The sequence below is a fragment of the Staurois parvus genome, unplaced genomic scaffold, assembly GCF_062004578.1.
Source record: "Staurois parvus isolate SC_StPar_1 unplaced genomic scaffold, SC_StPar_1.0 ptg000745l, whole genome shotgun sequence".
Classification (NCBI taxonomy): Eukaryota; Metazoa; Chordata; class Amphibia; order Anura; family Ranidae; genus Staurois; species Staurois parvus.
Genome location: NW_028318541.1, coordinates 1,792,979 through 1,813,443, shown reverse-complemented (window position 1 = coordinate 1,813,443; position 20,465 = coordinate 1,792,979). Strand labels below are relative to the sequence as shown.

Genomic DNA, 20,465 nt, shown 5'->3' with positions numbered 1-20,465 from the left:
TGTTACTTAGTGACACTAATGTTACCAGCTGCTCTTCCTGCTTCCAGTGTGATTTCCCTTTTTAGCACAACACCAACATTCCATGTTCAGCCGATGGCGTGAAATCCCAGCGTGCAGAGTCCTGGCGCGATTCTCTTTATTTACAGAACACGGCTTGGATGCCAGTCTAACCTGCCTAAACCCATTACAAAGTGTTTGACTTAGCCCTCTTCCCCGCCCGCACTGCCACTAAACGCTCCGCTTGCTGAGCCCAGGATCTGAAATAGAGTTGGCGCGGAGTCCAGGTTGGTTTTGGCCAGCAGCGCACACCTCCCCCTCCTTTCCTGTGCCCCACGGAGAATAGCGGTCTTCATTCTCTGAGTCCTGAAGTTGGCACGCTTGTTGGCACTGCCAGCCCGTCCCGGGCTCGATCAGTCATGTAAGTCGGATCTATGATAAAGGCTTGCAGCAGTGAAGGACCACACCTGGGTGATAAATGGCCCATTTAATCTAGCAGCCTCTCTCACATTCCCAAACACAATCTCATCAAGGGGTGACTCAACGAAGAGACTCCCCCCATCCCAACCTAGCCTGCTTCCTCCTGGAATTGGTGTTTTATTGTTCATGAAAAAAAAAAATGATGGAGGATTGGACCATTTCAGAGATTTTTTTAAAAAGTGGAAAATCACAGAATAGTTAATGCTTCTGAGATTCATTACTGCTCTATATAGTACTGACAATTTCTTCCCAAGCTCCCTCCTGTTCTCCTCTATGGCAATCTGTTTGTAGAAGAACGATGGGTACTCTTTAAATGTTAATTAACCTCCCTAGCGCTATGATTCTTTCCGATTTTTTGTGCTGAAAGCGGTACCATTTTTTTGCATGGAAATATGTAGTTTTTTATTGTAGTCTGTAATTTTTAGGAATAACTCACTGAAATCTGTACGAACAAGAGTCTAGTAAACATTCCGGATATGATAAAATTTGAAACACAAAATCATAAATTATAATTTAATAAATAATCACAAAAAATAATAAAAAAAATAATAATAAATTCAATTCAATAATATAATCAAACCAAAAACACTGAAATTTGAAATACAGAGGCAAATTCGCACATCGCTGACCAAAGTCGCAGAATCGTTTTCAGTGTCTGATGAGGCATTTCCCCCACGAATCATTATCACTCAATTCTGCAAGTGGTTCTGATTTACTATCGCTGTTCTCTAGCCGGTCTAAAACCGCTTTTGACGTAAAGGGATGCTTTTTGGACGCCATGGACTTTTCTAAGTTTCCAGGCAGAAAGAACAGTAAAAATGCAGGCAGGGCTCCGGACAAAGCACTCGGGACAAAATGTATGTGAAATGCATTGAAACAGCAATGACAGCAAAAATGACATTTTTTAAAAAATTCAAATTTCCCGCCGGTTCCAGCGCCCGTACGTCCCGACGTCACAGGGACCAGAACACAGGAGCCGGATGCCAGCATCGGCCGGAGGAGATGGCCGGGGACGCTGGAGGGGACACATCGCGGGAGCGAAGGACAAGGTAAGTGCTGCAGGGTGTCAAGTGTAGCTCGGGGTTACCGCTTTTGGTATAGAAATTTTACCCCGAGCTACACTCGGGAATACCGCTAAGGAGGTTAAACACGCAGTAAGGATGGCCATACATTATACAATTTTGCAAGGAGTAGAAGGGCCTACCTGATTGCATACAAATTGAAAGTGTTTTGGTTTGACCTTATATTATATGGTTTTGGTAAATCTAAAGGAAAATTGTACAAGAAAATTGTATAATGTATGGCCAGCCTAACCTTAAGAGCACAATAAACCTCTGGCATGTCACAATATAAAGCAACGGTATAATTTCTCAGAAAGGGTCAATCTTTAATCATTGAAAAGTAATCCTTGTGCTCCAACCAGTGACTATGCCTATGCTGGGGTCAGTCTGCTGCAGGCAGGAGGGAGCATTTCCCACAAGCGGTGATCAGTCTGCAGCAATGTAACAAGTCACAAGGCGAGAGGCTGCAGCAGGGACTGATCTGTGTCAGACATTTATGACCACAGCCAAGACCTACACAACCACCAGGATTTACACTATTTTGTCGTCTCTGAGTCAGCATCTAAGCCCAGAACGTAGATGGTGACCTTGGATGACACCTGAATAAAGATGGCACCATCCTTCTAGAGAGAAAAGCAGATAAAGGCAGTATAAGTGGGAGTACTGTGACCTCTGTGAGAAGTAATAAATATCTGGAAGTATTATTAAGGGGCATATATAAAAAGCAGTAAATGGGATTTTTACCAAACATCCACTGGTGGTGAATCAATTACTGTAATTTAAAACACATGCACCAGAAAGGTTCACCTGCAGCATATACAGCAAAAGTATGTCAGTCACTCTGCCTAGGCTGAGATGATGTCATCAGTCTGCTGCAGGCAGGAGGAAGCATTTCCTGCACATTGATCAGACTGTACATTGTGCCTTTGTAGAAAGTCACAAGGTGGGAGGGTGCAGCGGGGGCTGATCGGTGCCCTATTTACCATACTACTGAACTATATATCTGATGACAGGACCACTTAAAGTTGAAAAGAGAGTCAGGGAAGGGAGAGAGCGCAGCAGACGACGTAAATTCAGTGGCTGCCATCTAATACGGCTCTCTCCCCGTAGATGTCACTGAAGACGGCGTTTCCTGAACTCCCGGCCATGTTCTACAAGCTGTGCAGTGCAAACAGCGGGGGATCCAGTGCTCATAGGAGAACACTACGGGAGCCAGATAGAGATCTGAGACTAAATTATTCAACAGCGGCTCAATGCAAGGCAGGAGTACAAGGCAGACAATGGAGGAGGAGGGGGTACTGGTAACTTATCCGCCAAGGGGTTTGTGGAAACCAATCCAACTGGAAGGCAACAATGGCTCCCACTGAACAAGAAGCCCTTCAGCAGAGATGTCAATGCTTGGCCTGAAAGAGTCTTTTGCATCCAAAGTAACCAATCACAGACCTTCTATTTCCAAAGTTCAGGAAGGCAGAAAGGGCCGTACAAGACCCTGTAGGCAAAGTGAACTCCAGTGATAGTAAGCAGAAACCAGGGGCGGACTGACCATTTGGAAACTCGGGCACTGCTCGAGGGCCCGGGATTAGTAGGGGGCCCCATGAGATGCCCCTGGTACCTTTTTCATAGGCTTTTTTGAGTTTGGGCAAGGACACAGGGGCCCCATGATCCCTTATTGCCCGGGGGCCCCATGTGTTGTCAGTCCGCCCCTGGCAGGCACTTCTAGAAGTAGTATACCTCACTACATGCAGATCAACAGAATAGGTGTTTGTGGAGCACCAGTCCCCAGGGTAGGCAGAGATAATAAGATTCAACCTTTTAGAGACAGCTCTGTGTCAACTGGGTGTCCCAGAGGGTTCCTGGTGTGGCCTGAATGACATAAAAGGATGAGAGCATTAAAAGACTTGAATGAGCCCAGTATAAATGTTATTTTATCAAGACAAGAGGTCAATAAGCCAACATGTTTCAAGGGCTCAAAGCTTCTTCATCAACTGTTGCCCAGTATAATGTTGAACTTATTGTCAGCATTGGAGTGCTGATGAAGGGGGACTTTGAACTCTGAAATGTGTTTGTGGAAACCAATCTAACAGGAAGGCAACAATGGCTCCTACCAAACAAGAAGCTATCCAATGGAGATGTTAACGTTTGGCCAGAAAGAGGCTCATATGTTAACTAGAGAGAAGAGTCTATGGCGTCCAAAGCAAGCAATCACAGATCTTCTATTTTCGTTGGCAGGAGAGGCCGTGAAAGACTGTGCAAACAATGTGAACCCAAGTGTTAGTGAGCGGTACACTTCCATAGAGAGTATTCCTCATCACATGCAAATAGATAAAATATGTGTTGGTGAAGCACTAGACCCCGGATAGGCAGAGAGCATGAGACAGGATCTAAATTTTTGAAGAGCATAAGAAGACTGAGGGCACCAAAAGACTTGAATGAGTCCAGTATAAATTTTATTTTTCACAATAACTCAATGAGCCAACATGTTTTGGGAGCTCAAACCTCCTCCATCAACTGCTCTCCAGTACCATTTGGAACCCTGATGAAGGGGTAGCTTTGAGCCCTGAAACACGCTGGATTAGTTGTATATTGTTGTTCGACCCATTCCAAGTCTTTTGCCACTTTTATCCGTCTTATGTCCTCCATTGCTGCTTTCATTATGTTTCCTCACTGTAAAGGGTAGCAGATTCAAGCATTGGATGGGAGCCATACCCAAAGTGGATATCCCCATGACTTACATCAGGGGTCTCCAAACGTTTTTAAAAAAAGGTCCAGTTTATTGTACCTCAGACCTTGGGGGAGGCAGACTGTAGATCAAAAAATGAACTGGTGTCATAGACACTGTCTCAGGCTTGGTGATCAGTGGGAGTAAAATAAAATACTTAGTGTCTGTGGTCAGTAGAAGGAGGAATGATGACTCATTGTTGGGGTCACTTGAAAAACTAGTGTGTCACTGTTGGTGTCATTGAAAAAACGAATGGTGCCTCATTGCTGGTGCCAGTGAGATGTATCCCCATTGTTGGTGTCAGTGAAAGGAATGGTGCTCCACTGTTGGTGTCAGTGAAAGGAATGATGACCAACTGTTGTTGGTGTCAGTGGGAGGAATGATAGCAAATTGTCAGTGTCAGTGGAAGGAATTTTATCCCATTGTTGGTGTCAGTGAGAACAATTGTGCCTAGGGAAGGAACAGTGCCCCAGTGGCCAAATAAAGGTATGCAAAGGGCAACATTTAGCCCATGGGACACAGATTGGAGACCACTGGCTTACAGTAAAACCACACAGGTTCCATATGCACGCGAATGAGACCTCTGCTTTTTTGGTATATATCAGATGTCCAGGGATGGGGGGGTTGGTGAACTCCTCCTAGAATCCACCTATAACTGAATACCGCTCTCAGGCAGGCCGACCTAATCTGGATCGGGGATGGAAGGGCAGATGCGGCCATGGGGGATCTAATAGTGTCCCTAATCAGTCAGGGCCAGTCATATGACTTTCTTGTCTTTGTAAGTCCATCACCTTACCTGTTTACCTGGGGCGTGGATGAGATTATTTGCAGTATCTCGCCAAGATGTTTTTAGCACAGAAAGTGCCAATGGAAATCTCCAGCACAACATCTCTCATCAGCAATTAATCAACAGAGCTGATTAGCTAATCTGCTGAACTTTGCATGCGTCAGTTTAGTCATCAATTGAGTCCAGAAGGGAGCCCAGCCTCAACCTGCCAATCATGTTTCCATGAGAAGGCGTGAGGTTTAGCCTGCCTCACACACCCCAGCCATATTGTCACGCTACTTCCATTTTTCTGAAAATTGGCTTGAAATAAAACACAGGAAGGGTTACATTCTCTGCAAGGTGTTTAGGGCCTTCTATGTCCCCAAGGAGATTTGCCCACATATCCTGTGTTATTTCACTCCTTTTAACACATAAGGTGTCACTAAGACAGAAACTGAAGAGAAATGTTGCCAAATGGGATGAAGGAAGGAGAGAACAGCCCATCAATTAATTGGTGTTTGTGAGATAGTGGCCCTAAGGGTAGAACAGTCGCTCAATTCAATGGTGTCAGTGGGCATAATGGCTGCAGGGAAGACTAGCCCATCAATTTAATGGCATTAGTGGATTAGTGGCCCCCAGGGAAGAATAATCCCCAATCATTAGTTTCAGTGACATAGAGGCCCACAGGAGAGAATAGCTCCACAGTTCATTGTTGTTAGTGGGATAGCGACCCCCATGATAGAATAGCCCCTCAATTCACTAGTGTTAGTGGCCCCAGAGAAGAAAAGCTATTCCACTGGTGTCAATGAGATAGTGGCCACTGAATCATTGATATCAAAAGGATAGTGGCCCTCAGGAGAGAAAAGCCCCCCCAGATCATAGGTGTCAAATTGATCATGGCCCTCAGGGGAGAATAGCCCCAAATCATTACTCTCAGTAGGATAGTGGCACACAGGAGAGAACAGCCCCCAAGATCAATGGTGTTAGTGCAATTGTGGCCCCCAGGGAAGAATAGCCTCTCGGTTCACTGGTGTTATTGGGATAGTGGCCCCTAGAGTTAAACAGCCCCTAAATTATTGGTATCAGTGGGAAAATAGCACCCAGGACAGAACAGCTACCAAATGACTGCATCAGTGGAATAATGGGCCCCAGGAGAAAATGGCCCCTCAAATTATTGGTGTCAGTAGTGGTACTTACCTTAGGACAGGACCCAGTGCAACCAGCAGATTAGGACTGACGATCCTGGGTGGCACAGTCTTTTCTAATAATGTTCTTCTGTGCACAGGCCCAGCTATGCCAGAGCCTGCCAATTCCTTGGGTGAAGTTCAATTCGCTCAATGGAGTAACTTTGTGCAGAGTATTTTCATTTATAAAAAGAAAGAGTATTACTCTGGCTTTCTTGTTGATGCAGTGGGTGGGGGCTCTCTAGAGGATCCTCCAGTGGACCAGTCCTAGCCTGGTGTGACAGTACTAGGTATGGGGGGTCCCAGCCCAGCAGCAGGAGGGGGTCCCCGCCCAGCAGGAGGGAGGCGGAGGGAGGTCCTCGCCCAGCAGGCGGGAGGTCCCCGCCCGGCAGGCAGCAGGAGGGAGGTCCCCGCCCGGCAGGCAGCAGGAGGGAGGTCCCCGCCCGGCAGGCAATAGGAGGGAGGTCCCCGCCCGGCAGGTGGCATAAGGGAGGCCACTGACCTGCAGGCAACAGGAGAGAGGTCCTCGGCCAGCAGGCGGCAGCAGAGGAGAGGTCCCCGCCCGGCAGGCAGCAGGAGGGAGGTCCTCGCCCGGCAGGCAGCAGGAGGGAGGTCCCCGCCCGGCAGGCAGCAGGAGGGAGGTCCCCGCCCGGCAGGCAGCAGGAGGGAGGTCCCCGCCCGGCAGGCAGCAGGAGGGAGGTCCTCGCCCGGCAGGCAGCAGGAGGGAGGTCCCCGCCTGGCAGGCAGCAGGAGGGAGGTCCCCGCCCGGCAGGCAGCAGGAGGGAGGTCCCCGCCCGGCAGCAGGATACAGCCCAGGGAAGGAGAACCACTGGTCTATAGGGAAAGTAACACATTACTTTATTTGTGATGTCATAATACATGCATGAGCTCAGCCTGATCACTGGGAAGCGTTCCAGTGTCCACGGAACACAAACAGTTGGCATCACCGTCATGTCCGAGCATTTCCAGAGTCAACATTGAGGGCTGTTTAACTGCCTACAGACTAAATAAACAGCCCTACACCGAGGCCAGGAACACGCGGAGTTGGCATCGCTTGTCCTCTGATTAAACCTTTCTGGAAGGATTTCAGCACATACACAATGTATTTATAAACATCCAAATTCTTCACAAAAATAAAAACCCCGTCCAACCGTTTCACCTACTTATAGAGCGCGGCAGTGTGACGTCCTTTTAGCCAAATTGTGATCCTGCGTTGTCACCCTGTCACATTTATCTAATGGAGACTACAAATGGCTGTTTCAACACACCTCCCTCTTAGATTGTAAGCTCCCAGGATCAGGGCCCTCCTAACCCTCTTGTATTGAACTGTATTGTTGCTGTATTGTCTCCCGTTATATTGTAAAGCGCTGAGCAAACTGTTGGCGCTATATAAATCCTGTATAATAATAATATATAAATCCTGTATAATAATAATAATATATAAATCCTGTATAATAATAATATATAAATCCTGTATAATAATAATAATAATATATAAATCCCGTATAATAATAATATATAAATCCTGTATAATAATAATAATATATAAATCCCGTATAATAATAATATATAAATCCTGTATAATAATAATAATATATAAATCCTGTATAATAATAATAATATATAAATCCCGTATAATAATAATATATAAATCCTGTATAATAATAATATATAAATCCTGTATTATAATAATAATAATAATAATAATAATATTAATAATATATAAATCCTGTATAATAATAATAATAATATATAAATCCTGTATAATAATAATATATAAATCCTGTATAATAATAATATATAAATCCTGTATAATAATATATAAATCCTGTATAATAATAATAATAATATATAAATCCCGTATAATAATAATATATAAATCCCGTATAATAATAATATATAAATCCTGTATAATAATAATATATAAATCCTGTATAATAATAATAATAATATATAAATCCTCTATATTAATAATATATAAATCCTCTATAATAATAATAATAATAATAATAATATATAAATCCTGTATAATAATAATAATATATAAATCCTGTATAATAATAATAATAATAATAATATATAAATCCTGTATAATAATAATAATAATACATATATCCTGTACAATAATAAAATAATAATAACAAGGCATGGACCCCTGTTGTGATAAATCGAAAAACCCGTCCTGAGAAGTGTCGTGCAGCTATCACTGGAGTGCATGTAGAGGGAAGTGGCTGCAAAGAGCCTGCAGGAGATCAGCAGCACGGAGATGCGACAAAAAATTAAACATTAGAAAAGGTGAAAGCAGTATTTTTTGGGAAACGGATTATAATACTGGAAATGAGACAGAGCTCTGTCTGACTTGCTGCAGCTTTTAATGCACATTGTGAGAACCTCACAGTGTGCAGTGAAATCAGAGTAAGGGCTCGTTCACACTTGGCTGTTTTGCCAACGCTTGCCAAACGCCCCTATAGCGTTTGGCAAGCGTTGGTCCGGCGTTTGCGGAGCGTTTTTTAACGCTCCGCAAACGCCGCATGCGCGGTTTAGCAGCGGTTGCTAGGCGTTTGCCGAGCGTTAATAACGCCCCACAAACGCCTATAATGCAGTTTGAGTGGTGTTACCGCTCCGCAAACGCCCCGCAACCGCGTCGCAACCGCACCGCAAACGCCGGCCAGGCGTTTGCGGAGCGGCACCATAGACGAGAATAGGAGGCTTCAACGCCTCCTGACTCATCCAGAGGCGTCCGTTTTGCTGCGACGCAAACGCTCCCGTTAGAACAGCACCATGTGCTGTAATGTGCAGAATTGGCAGAGGCGTTTGGGAAGCAGTAAAAACTCTTCCCAAACGCCTCTCTGCCACTTGCACACAGCGCTAGTGTGAACGTAGCCTAAGTCAGTACAGGAGAGGAGGCTGTACAACTGAAGGATTGTCATGATATTTCTTCCCAAGTCAGTACAATAAATGTGATGAGGGCAGATTTGGGCATTGTGCAACTGAAATCCCCCCTCCTTCCCCATAAACCCAATGGTGACTTCTATCACCATGCCGGACCGTGTCAGGGTTCCATCTCCCAGAGTACGGACCGTGTCAGGGTTCCATCTCCCAGAGTACGGACCGTGTCAGGGTTCCATCTCCCAGAGTACGGACCGTGTCAGGGTTCCATCTCCCAGAGTACGGACCGTGTCAGGGTTTCATCTCCCAGAGTACGGACCGTGTCAGGGTTTCATCTCCCAGAGTACGGACCGTGTCAGGGTTTCATCTCCCAGAGTACGGACCGTGTCAGGGTTTCATCTCCCAGAGTACGGACCGTGTCAGGGTTTCATCTCCCAGAGTACGGACCGTGTCAGGGTTTCATCTCCCAGAGTACGGACCGTGTCAGGGTTTCATCTCCCAGAGTACGTGCCCTCTGCTTCCTATCTGACAGTCCACTTCCTGTTTTTATTATCTAACAGAATTCCAGAGCATTCCAGTGCGGCTGCATCACTCTTGTAGTCGTAGCGGGGTCACGTATGGAAATGTTCGCAGATCTGCTTCACAAACCGCTCATGTGTGTTGGGTGCAGGATGTGAGCAATGCCCATGAAGGTGCTGATGCTGCACATCCCCAAATTTCCAATCAGCGCACAATGAATAGCATACATGGGCCATGGCGACTAAAGGGGTAGATGCCCCCCAGATGACTTCTATTTATTCCTATGTGCCATCTTGACACCTTTACCCAATCTATTACTGACACAGCCTTCTATCCTCTATCACAAATTTAATTTCAATGCTCTGGAATAGAAAGCAAAGCTACAAAAATATATAAATATAGAATAGAATAAATGAACTCCACCTTAAAGCTCCACTCACATCTAAGTATTCCATGAATGCGAGCAACATGGTTAGCACTTCTGCCTAGCAATACTAGGGTCGTTGGTTCGAATCCCAGCCACGGCACCACCTGCCTGGAGTTTGCATGTTCTCCCTGTGCCTGCGTGGGTTTCCACCGTGTACTCCGGTTTCCTCCCTCTACTCCGGTTTTCTCCCACTTCCAAAGACATGCTGGTAGGTTAATTGGATCCTGTTTAAATTGGCCCTAGTATGTGTGAGTGCAAGTTAGGGACAGGGGCGGACTGACCATTCGGGATCCCGGGCACTGCCCAAAGGCCCGGGGTCAGTAGGGGGCCCCATGAGATGCTCCTGGTACCTTTCATAGGCTTTTGTGGGTGTAGTTTGAGTGTGGGCAAGGACACAGGGGCCCCATGATTTCCTACTGCTCGGGGGCCCCATGAGTTGTCAATCCGCCGCTGGTTGAGGGTTAGGGACTGATGTGAATGTACAATATATATATGTAAAGTGCTGCGTAAATTGACGGCGCTATATAAGTACCTGAAATAAATAAAATAAATGAGTGTGGTGTTAAAAAGTGTCAAAGCGCTCAACAAAACTCAACGCGTAGTGAAAAAAGGTTTGAATCTCAATGCCCAAAAAGGTACAGGAACTTCTCTGGCATGTTTGTCGGATGTAGGGCAGACAGTTCTAATGAATGGACTGCCCTAGTCATGTAGCACAAAGAAAGCACAAAAAAAAACAAAAAACCAAAAAAAAAGTGAATGCAGCCTAACAGAGATAGTCGTAGGTACAAAGTTCCACAAATGAAATATTCCATCAAAGAGCGATTTCGGCCAATGTCTGTATACTATATACTGTACGATTTGTTGTATACATATTATTCTTTAGAGGATAACCCCACCTCTCTTTAAAAGACAACACTTCTAAAAATAGTTACAATACCTAAAACAATGCATCTAAATGTAACAATGGTCAGTTTTTAGTGGATCACAAAAAGAGTTTGTCTGCAGTGGCGCCAAATTTTTTCAATTCCTGCCCACCCCCAAACACCAGCTGGGATACTGGGGGGCAGGATCACTTCTGGGCTGGCTGCCAATGAATGATTTCCAGCCTAACACAAACCCCGCCTCCCCAGGATCCCAGCTATTACTTTAGGGTGCACTTTCACAGGTGGTTTTCACGGGGATCCTGGTTTTGTGTGCAGCACCTTGGCTTAGTGGTTAGCACTTCTGCCTTGCAGCATTTGGGTCCTCAGTGCAAATCCCAGCCAGGAGACCATCTGCATGGAGTTTGCATGTGCTTGTGTTGGTTTTCTCTGGGAACCCTAGTTTCCTCCCACACTCCAAAACACAGGCTGGTCGGAAAATTGGTTCCAGTCTAAAAAAATGATAGCACTTCTGCCTTGCAGCGCTGGCATCCTTGGTCCAAATCCTGCTCAGTGAGACCATCTGCATGGAGTTTGCTTATTCCTCCTGTTCCTGTGTGGATTTATTCTAACATTTCAAAGCCAGATGGTAGGATAATTGGCTCCCGGCTAAAAATTTGCCCTAGTATGATATTCTACATGATGCTTGCCTTACTTCTTATCTGCCCCAACACTAACTTGAGAGGTGATTTGAGGGAGTCCCCTGGGAAAAAATGCCATTCAAATGTAAAATATAACTGAAGGTACACCTTTTTTTTTTTTTTGGATGACGTGGACAGGGATTAGAACTAAGGCTGCAACTATCGATTATTTTCCTAATCGATTAGTTGGCTGATTAATAATAAAAAAAACTCAAAGAAAGTGTGGTGATATGACACAAAAAGGCCCGGTTAGGCATGTCAAGGTGTTGTCAGGCATATTGTAACCGGGCTTTGTTGTGGCATTGGTGCAGTAAAAGCTTCTTTCCGACACCTCGACCAAACAGCTCATTTTTGTTCAAGTATCACCATATTGTACTCCTTTAAAACAACCACACCATATTTTTCCAGAGCAGCCTGGATTTCTTTTGAGGTTGCCTGTGGATTTTTCTTTGAATCCCTGACAATTCTTATGGCAGTTATGGCTGCAATCTTTCTTGGTCTACCTGACCTGGGCTTGGTATCAAGAGATCCCTGAACTTTTCACTTCTTAATAGGTGATTTAAAAGTACTGATTGGCATATTCAAGGCTTTGGACATCTTTTTATGTCCTTTTCCTTCTTTATAAAGTGCCATTACCTTGTTACACAGGACTTTTGACAGTTCTTTTCTGATCCCCATGGCTCAGTATCTAGCCTAGTCAGTGCTTCCACGTGAGAGCTAACAAACTCATTGACTATTTATACACTGACACTAATTGCAATTTAAAAAGCCACAGATGTGGGACATTAACCTCTAATTGGCATTATAACCCGTGTGTCACCTTGTGTGTCTGTACCAAGGCCACACATTCCAGGGGAGGGAAACTATTGATCCAGGCCATTTGGGTGTTTTCTGTTATCATTATGATTTAAAAAGGAGCCAAACAACTATTTGTTAATAAATGGCTTCATATGATCATCATCCTTCAATAAAAGAGCATTTTGTTGGCATGATAAGTCATATTTTCAATATCAATGCCAAAATTTCACAATTTCTGCGAGGGTATGCAAACTTTAGAGCACAACTGTGCATATACACACACACACACATATATATATATACACACACACACACATATATATATATACACACACACACACACATATATATATATATACACACACACACACACACACATACTGTATATATATATATACACACACACACACATATATATATATATACACACACACACACACACATACAGTGCCCTGAAAAAGTATTCACACCTCTTGAAATTTTCTACATTTTGTCACGTTACAACCAAAAACATAAATGTATTTTATTGGGATTTGATGTGATAGACCAACACAAAGTCACATAATTGTGAAGTGGAAGTAAAATGATAAATGTTTTTCACAATTTTTTACAAATAAGAATCGAAAAGTGTGGGGTGCATTTGTGTTCAGTCCCCCAGAGTTTATACTTTGTAGGACCCCCTTTGGCTGCACTTACAGCTACAAGTCTTTTTCGGGACGTCTCTCCCAGCTTTGCACATCTAGAGAGGGACATTTCTGCCCATTATTCAATGCAGAATCGCTCAAGCTCTATCAGATTGGATGGAGAGTGTCTGTGAACAGCAATTTTTAAGTCTTGCCACAGATTCTCCATTGGATTTCGGTCTGGACTGCGACAGGACCATTCTAACACTTGAATATGCTTTGATCTAAACCATTCCATTGTTGCTCTGGCTGGATGTTTTGGGTCGTTGTCATGCTGGAAGGGGAACCTCCGCCCTGGTCTCAAGTCTTTTGCAGACTCTAACAGGTTTTCTTCTAAGATTGCCCTGTATTTGGCTCCATCCATCTTCCCATCAACTCTGACCAGCTCCCTGTCCCTGCTGAAGAAAACATCTCCACAACATGATGCTGCCACCACCATGTTTCAAGGTGGGGATGGTGTGTTCAGGGTGATGTGCAGTGTTAGTTTTCCACCACACGTAGTGTTTTGCTTTTAGGCCAAAATGTTAAATTTTGGTCGCATCTGACCAGAGCACCTTCTTCCACGTTTGCTGTGTCCCCCACATGGCTTCTCACAAACTGCAAACAGGACTTCTTATGGCTTTCTTTCAACAATGGCTTTCTTCTTGCCACTCTTCCATAAAGGCCAGATTTGTGGAGTGCACGACTAATAGTTGTCCTGTGGACAAATTCTCCCACCTGAGCTGTGGATCTCTGCAGCTCCTCCAGAGTTCCCATGGGCCTCTTGGCTGCTTCTCTGATGAATGCTCTCCTTGCCCGGCCTGTCAGTTTAGGTGGACGGCTATGTCTTGGTTAGTTTCCAGTTGTGCCATACTCTTTCCATTTTCAGATGATGGATTGAACAGTGCTCTGTGAGATGTTCAAAGCTTGGGATATCTTTTTATAACCTAACCCTGCTTTTCCACAACTTTATCCCTGACCTGTCTGGTGTGTTCCTTGGCCTTCATGATGCTGTTTTTTTACTAATGTTCTCTAACAAATCACTGAGGGTTTCACAGAACAGCTGTATTTATACTGAGATTAAACTGCACACAGGTGGACTTTTCTACTAATTAGGTGACTTCTGAAGGCAATTGGTTCCACTAGATTTTAGTTAGGGGTATCAGAGTTAAGGGGGCTGAATACAAATGCATGCCACACTTTTCAGATGCTTGTAAAAATGTTTAAAAACCATTTATCATATTCCTTCCACTTCGCAACTATGTGCCACTTTGTGTTGGTCTATCACATAAAATACAGTTACATTTTTGGTTGTCCCAAAAGGATTTTGGCTTCCACAGGTAAGTTTTGGCAAACTCCAATCTGGCTTTTTAATCTTTCTGTGTCAGCAATGGGGTCCTCCGGGGTCTCCTACTATAGCATCCCTTTTCATTCCGATGGTGACGTATAGTGCGAGCTAACATAGTTGTACCCTGTGCCTGAAGGTCAGCTGGAATTTGTCTAAGTTGATCAAGGATCTTTATCCACCATTCAAACAATCCTTCGTTGCAATCTTTGATCAATTTTTCTCTTTTGTCCACGACCAAAATTTTTGAAAACCATTTCTCATTTTTCTTCCACTTCACAATTATGTGACACTTTGCGTTGTTCTCTCACATAAAATCCCAATAAAATACAGTTACGGTTTTGGTTGTAACTGGACAAAAATGTGGAAAATTTCAAGGGGTATGAATACGTTTTCAAGGCACTGTAGTTAAGCAAATTGCAAATGTTTAGGCATTCTCATGTTTATTTCTTTTGTTTGTATTGATATGACACAAAAAAGTAGAGAAACAAAAAGCCAATCTTGAATTTGTCTGGAAGTTGATAGAGGTTCTTTGTTGCAATCTTTGATCAACTTTTCTCTTTCATCCACGTTGAGGGAGATTAGCTACAGAGCTATGGGCTGTAAACCTCTTGACAATGTTGTGCACAGTGGACACAGGAATATTAAGATCTTTGGAGATGGACTTGTAACATTGAGACGGTCTATGATTTTCTACAATTTTTGTTCTCAAATCCGCAGACAATTCTTTTCTGCTCTTCCTCTTCTCCATGCTCCATGTGACACACAGAGACACACAACTGAAAAGTTGAGTCAGTTTTACACCATTTTAACTGGTTGCCGGTGTGATTTCTACTGTATATTGTCAGCACCTGTTATTTGATATCGGTGAGTTTAAATTACAAATTTGAGAAGGTGCCAATAATTTTGTCCAGTCCATTTTTGGGGTTTTGCGTGGAATGTGCAAGATTTGGCTTCTTTATCCCCTTTTTTTTTGTGTGTCATACCAATACAAACAAAAGAACTAAACATGAGAATGCCTAAACATTTGTAATTACAACAATTTTCTGGGCAAAGTGGTGAATTATCTGACAGAAATGCAGGGGTGCCAATAATTTTGGACATGACTGTAAATTTTTTATATTAAAGTAGTATTAATACTTTTTTCATGGATATAAATCACTTTATATATAATACACAATACTAGTAAACTTTTAGTTAGTTTAGTTCAGATGCTGATCTTCCCTGCACAGAGCCCTTAAAATGATTGTAAACCTTGGATTTTTTCTTTTAAACAACAAACTTGTCATACTAACCTGCTCTGTGTAATGTTTTTGCACAGAGCAACACGGATTCTCTTTTTCTGGGGTCCCCCACCAGCGCTTCTGGCACCTCCACTATTGCAAGCCACAAGTATAGTATACAGTGCCCCTATAGCAAGTTAAAAAAAAACTTCTGCATTTAGAATCACTTTGAATCACTTTCTTCTCCTGCCCAGGACTACATGTCCCATGAGGCACTGCTCCTCACACCTTCACATTTACAAGTTCTCAGGTATTTACTGACATGTAAGGACGGTGTACTGAGCTGTATGTATGCTGCACTGTACTTTCTGATATGTAAACAAATAATGCATTCTGTATGCAGGCCAACTAATCGGCTGACTAATCAATTATGAAAATAGTTGACAACTGTTTTCATAATCGATTATAATCAATTATGGTCAATTAGTTTTATCAGCCCTAATTAGAACCCCTGTCAGTGTTTTATTTCTGTCTGTGTCCTCATTAGGGAAGTTCACTCTATCTGTTTGTCCTCGTGACTGTTATCACCAAGAGTGAAAGTAAAATTTTGGGTTGTCACCAGAACAGGAATAGAAGGTAAAACTTCCCATGGGGACACTAGTTCTGGTGACAAACAGGCTTTCCCTCACTCTGGAGGGAATACCTCTCACATTCTGTTTTGGCTATGAGAAGTGAAGGTAAATCTACCCAATGGGACACAGATGGTAAAAAAAAAGCAATAATATCAATACTCTATCCAAAATGAAAAAAAAGTTATATATACACTTAATGACCACTTTATTACGTACACCTGTTCAATTGCTTGGTAACAAATTGCTAATCAGTCAATGACATGGCAGCAACTCAATGCATTTAGGCATGCAGGGGCGGACTGACCATTTGGAAACTCAGGCACTGCCCGATGTCCCAGGGTCAGTAGGGGGTCCCATGAGATGCCCTTGGTACCTTTTTCATAGGCTTTTTTGAGTTTGGGCAAGGACACAGGGGCCCCATGATCCCCTATTGCCAAGGGGCCCCATGAGTTGTCAGTCCACCCCTGTAGGCATGTAGACGTGGTGAAGACGACTTGCTGAAGTTCAAAACGAGTATCAGAATGGGGAAGAAAGGGGATTTAAGTGATTTTGAATGTGGCATGGTTGTTGGTGCCAGACAGGCTGGTCTGAGTATTTCAAAAACTGCTGATCTACTGGGATTTTCACACACAACTATCTCTAGGGAAAATAAGACTCATCAGAGCAGGCTACAAGGTCTTGATGAAGGAGCCGTTTGTACATGCTCCAAAACACATCACCACCCCTTTCCGGACATCACTTCCGTGGCGTGCATTCACTGTGGTCCCGGAACTGTGGCGGCCATCTGCGCTCCAACCTACCACTGAAGCTGCAGGATGGCATTGAGAGTGAAGAGACAGTGACAGGAGCCAGGACAGGAAAGAGGATGATGAGCCTATTATACTAGACATTCCTGTGTTTTCAACCCCACATCCTCATAAATTTGCTGTATACTATTGCACTATTTTCTACTAGAGCTTGCTTCAACTCTCACAAGTGCTGCCTCAGTGCTCCCTTTCAGTTACCATCTACACAGTGACCACTATTCTCAGCATATCAAGGTCTAACTACGCAGAAGCACCCTACAATGTTTTCTCCAGACAACGTTTTTCCAATCTTCTATTGTCCAATTTTGGTGAGCCTGTACGAATTGTAGCCTCCGATTTCTTTTCCTAGCTGACAGGAGTTGCACCCGGTGTGGTCTTCCGCTGCTGTAGCCCATCTGCTTCAAGGTTCGATGTGTTGTGCATTCAGAGATGGTATTGTGCATACCTTGGTTGTAACAAGCGTTTATTAGAGTTACTGTTGCCTTTCTATCATCTCGAACCAGTCTGCCCATTCTCCTCTGACATCAACAATGGATTTTCGTCCACACAACTGCCGTTCACTGGATGTTTTCTCTTTTTCGGACCATTCTCTGTAAACCTTAGAGATGGTTGTGTGTGAAAATCCCAGTAGATCAGCAGTTTTTGAAATACTCAGACCAGCCCGTCTGGCACAAACAACCATGCCAGAGTCAAAGTCACTTAAATCCCCTTTCTTCCCCATTCTGATGCTCAATTTGAGCTTCAGCAAGTTGTCTTCACCACGTCTACATGCCTAAATGCACTGAGTTGCTGCCATGTGATTGACTGATTAGCAATTTGTGTTACCAAGCAATTAAACAGGCATACCTAATAAAGAAGCCGGTGAGTATATATATATTAGCAGATCTATACATTCCAACAAAAGATCTGATTGCAACATGTTGGATATTTTGGCAAAGAAAACCAACAGCAAACGCATGGCTAGGGACTTGGAAACAAAGGAACAGGAAAGCATACAGGGCAGAAATATGCCTTGAGGTGGAGCAGTGTTTCATTTGTTTGGAGGTGGGCAATGTTTATAATGACTGGAGGTGGGGCAATGTTCATAATAATTGGGGGTGCAGCAATGTTTAATATGATTGAGGCTGGAGCAATGTTTAATATGATTTGGGGTGGTGCAGTGTTTAATTAAATTAGGGGGTGGAGCAATGTTTCCATTAGAAATCCAATCGGAAAGTGAAAGAAGATTTACGAGCTCCATCTTATAAAGGAGAACCTCCACAGTCAGACATCCAATCAGAAAATGGACAGAATGTTCTATATGGCATAATTGGAGAATTCTTTTTAGAATACCACAATATATGGGCAGCACAGTGGCTAAATGGTTAGCACTTCCGCCTGGCAGTACTCGGGTCGTTGGTTCGAATCCCAGCCACGACACCACCTGCCTGGAGTTTGCATGTTCTCCCTGTGACTGCGTGGGTTTCCTTCGGGTACTCCGGTTTCCTCCCACACACAAAGACATGCTGGTAGGTTAATTGGATCCTGTCTAAATTGTCCCTAGTATATGTATGAATGTAAGTTAGGGACTTTAGATTGTACACCCCTTGAGGGTTAGGGACTGATGTGAATGTACAGTATATATGTAAAGCGCTGTGTAAATGGACAGCGTTATAGAAGTACCTCAAATAAATAAAAAAATATTCTGCATATAAGCAGGGCGGCAGAGCTTCTCAGCCAATGGTATGAAGATCAGAAATCATTTGCATAGTTTGGGTATATTTTTTTTTAGACATGAACTGTACAAAAAAAAAAAAAAATACCTGGACCACTCCACGGATGAGGCTCCACCACGTCTTCTGTGCTATCGGCACTCTCTGACTCCTTGTAGTTCACGGTTTCTTCCACCTCTGTGCTCTCTCCCTCTGTAATAAAAATAAATGATTAAACATCTTTCCTGCTCACATTAATAAAGAACATCCCTGCGTGCTCTCTCCATCTGACCATGAAATTGAACAAGGAAAAGAAAAAAAAAATGTACAGTTGGAGCGTCTCCTATTCTGTTGTTCAGAATGGTGCGACAAAAGGGTAAGGCAGTGCCCCATTGGAGTAACAATAGACATAGCAGACCATGCAGCTGCATTGGGTACCTGGGGTGGGAGGGGGGCCCCATTAAGAAGGCAGTTGAGGAAAACTAAACTGGTTTCTAATATAGAGCTGAAATCAGACCTCAGTATTGTAACTAGTCACAGATCCCCCTCTCTCCAGGAAGAAGCACTTGTTAAGCTGTCTTTGTGTGGATTTATTGCCCTCTGCCATTGCCAGGAGGGGATAGCCATGATTTGAAGTTAAGTTCCTGGTTCCCAGGAAGTATGTCAGCTTCTCCACCCTCTGTTAGGAAAGCATTAATCACACACTCTCTGCTGTAGGGGATGCTCAGGGTGCAGCCGATGGATATCCACCTCTGAGTGAACTGGATATCCACCCCTGAGTGAACGCTACTCCCGCCATCGGAGATCACATGACTGGTGCAGTGGCATTTTATCACATGACTCAGAACCATAGAAAGCCTAAAGCAAATTTTTTAAAGAAAACAAAAATGTAACTTTAAACATATAAGCATTTAAAGCAAACCTGCCACTATGATCAAGTCCAAGAGGAACCCGAAACTGTTTCCCCAGCATTGTCCGCAACATGCTGTCCTCAAAGCCTCCAGTGTATTTCAAAGCTCCCTCAATCCAATGGCAACCTCTAATGACCTATAGCAAGGTTCATTTTTGAAGGTGTAGAACAGTTTCATGTGACCGTGTGGCTATAAAAACTCTGCGGAGCACCTAGTACAAACATTCGTATCCTCTTTTTAAAATGTTTATTGGTTAAGAACATTAATTACAGCCAACACATTTCGGGGGAAGACTTCACCCTTCCTTAGGGCTTCAGCAGTGGACGTTATTAGAATCACAATGCGTTAGGGCTCCAGCTTTTCAATATATTTTCAGCATCTATATAGATGAACGGCTCCACTGACCACAGAGCATCATCGATGATAGGATGAGGAGGAGGGGTTTCCCTGGTGATCCCACCCGGCAGCTCAGGGGTTAATCAGTCCTGGTCTTTTTCCTAGCAACTGGCTGATAATAATTCTCCCCATTAACAGCAGTTGAAGATGGTGTGATAAGCCTATCAGCCTATGACAGTGCCTGCGATTACTGCACAAAGTGCATGTTTGCATACGGCCCGGCCATGATAACCAGCAAGAGCCGAGATCGATACAGCCCATAAAAAAGACAACGTCAGGATTATTAATAGCTGCCCCTGGAGGATGATTAACATCAGATCGATGGGGATTAAAACCGCACCCCAAAAAGACACTTTCCGGGGAAAAACACCGAGCCACGTCCAATCGTCACCCTTTCG

General features: G+C 43.7%; 1 protein-coding gene across 1 annotated transcript in view; it reads right to left on the bottom strand.

Annotated features, from left to right (window-relative positions):
• ZFPM1 (zinc finger protein, FOG family member 1) overlaps positions 1 to 20,465 on the bottom strand; it is a 150,971-nt gene that overhangs the window by 48,117 nt on the left and 82,389 nt on the right. Inside the window, exon 4 of the mRNA XM_089654125.1 lies at positions 18,872 to 18,973. Within this exon, the coding sequence (XP_089510251.1) occupies positions 18,872 to 18,973 (102 nt within the window). The remainder of the gene's footprint in view (positions 1 to 18,871; positions 18,974 to 20,465) is intronic.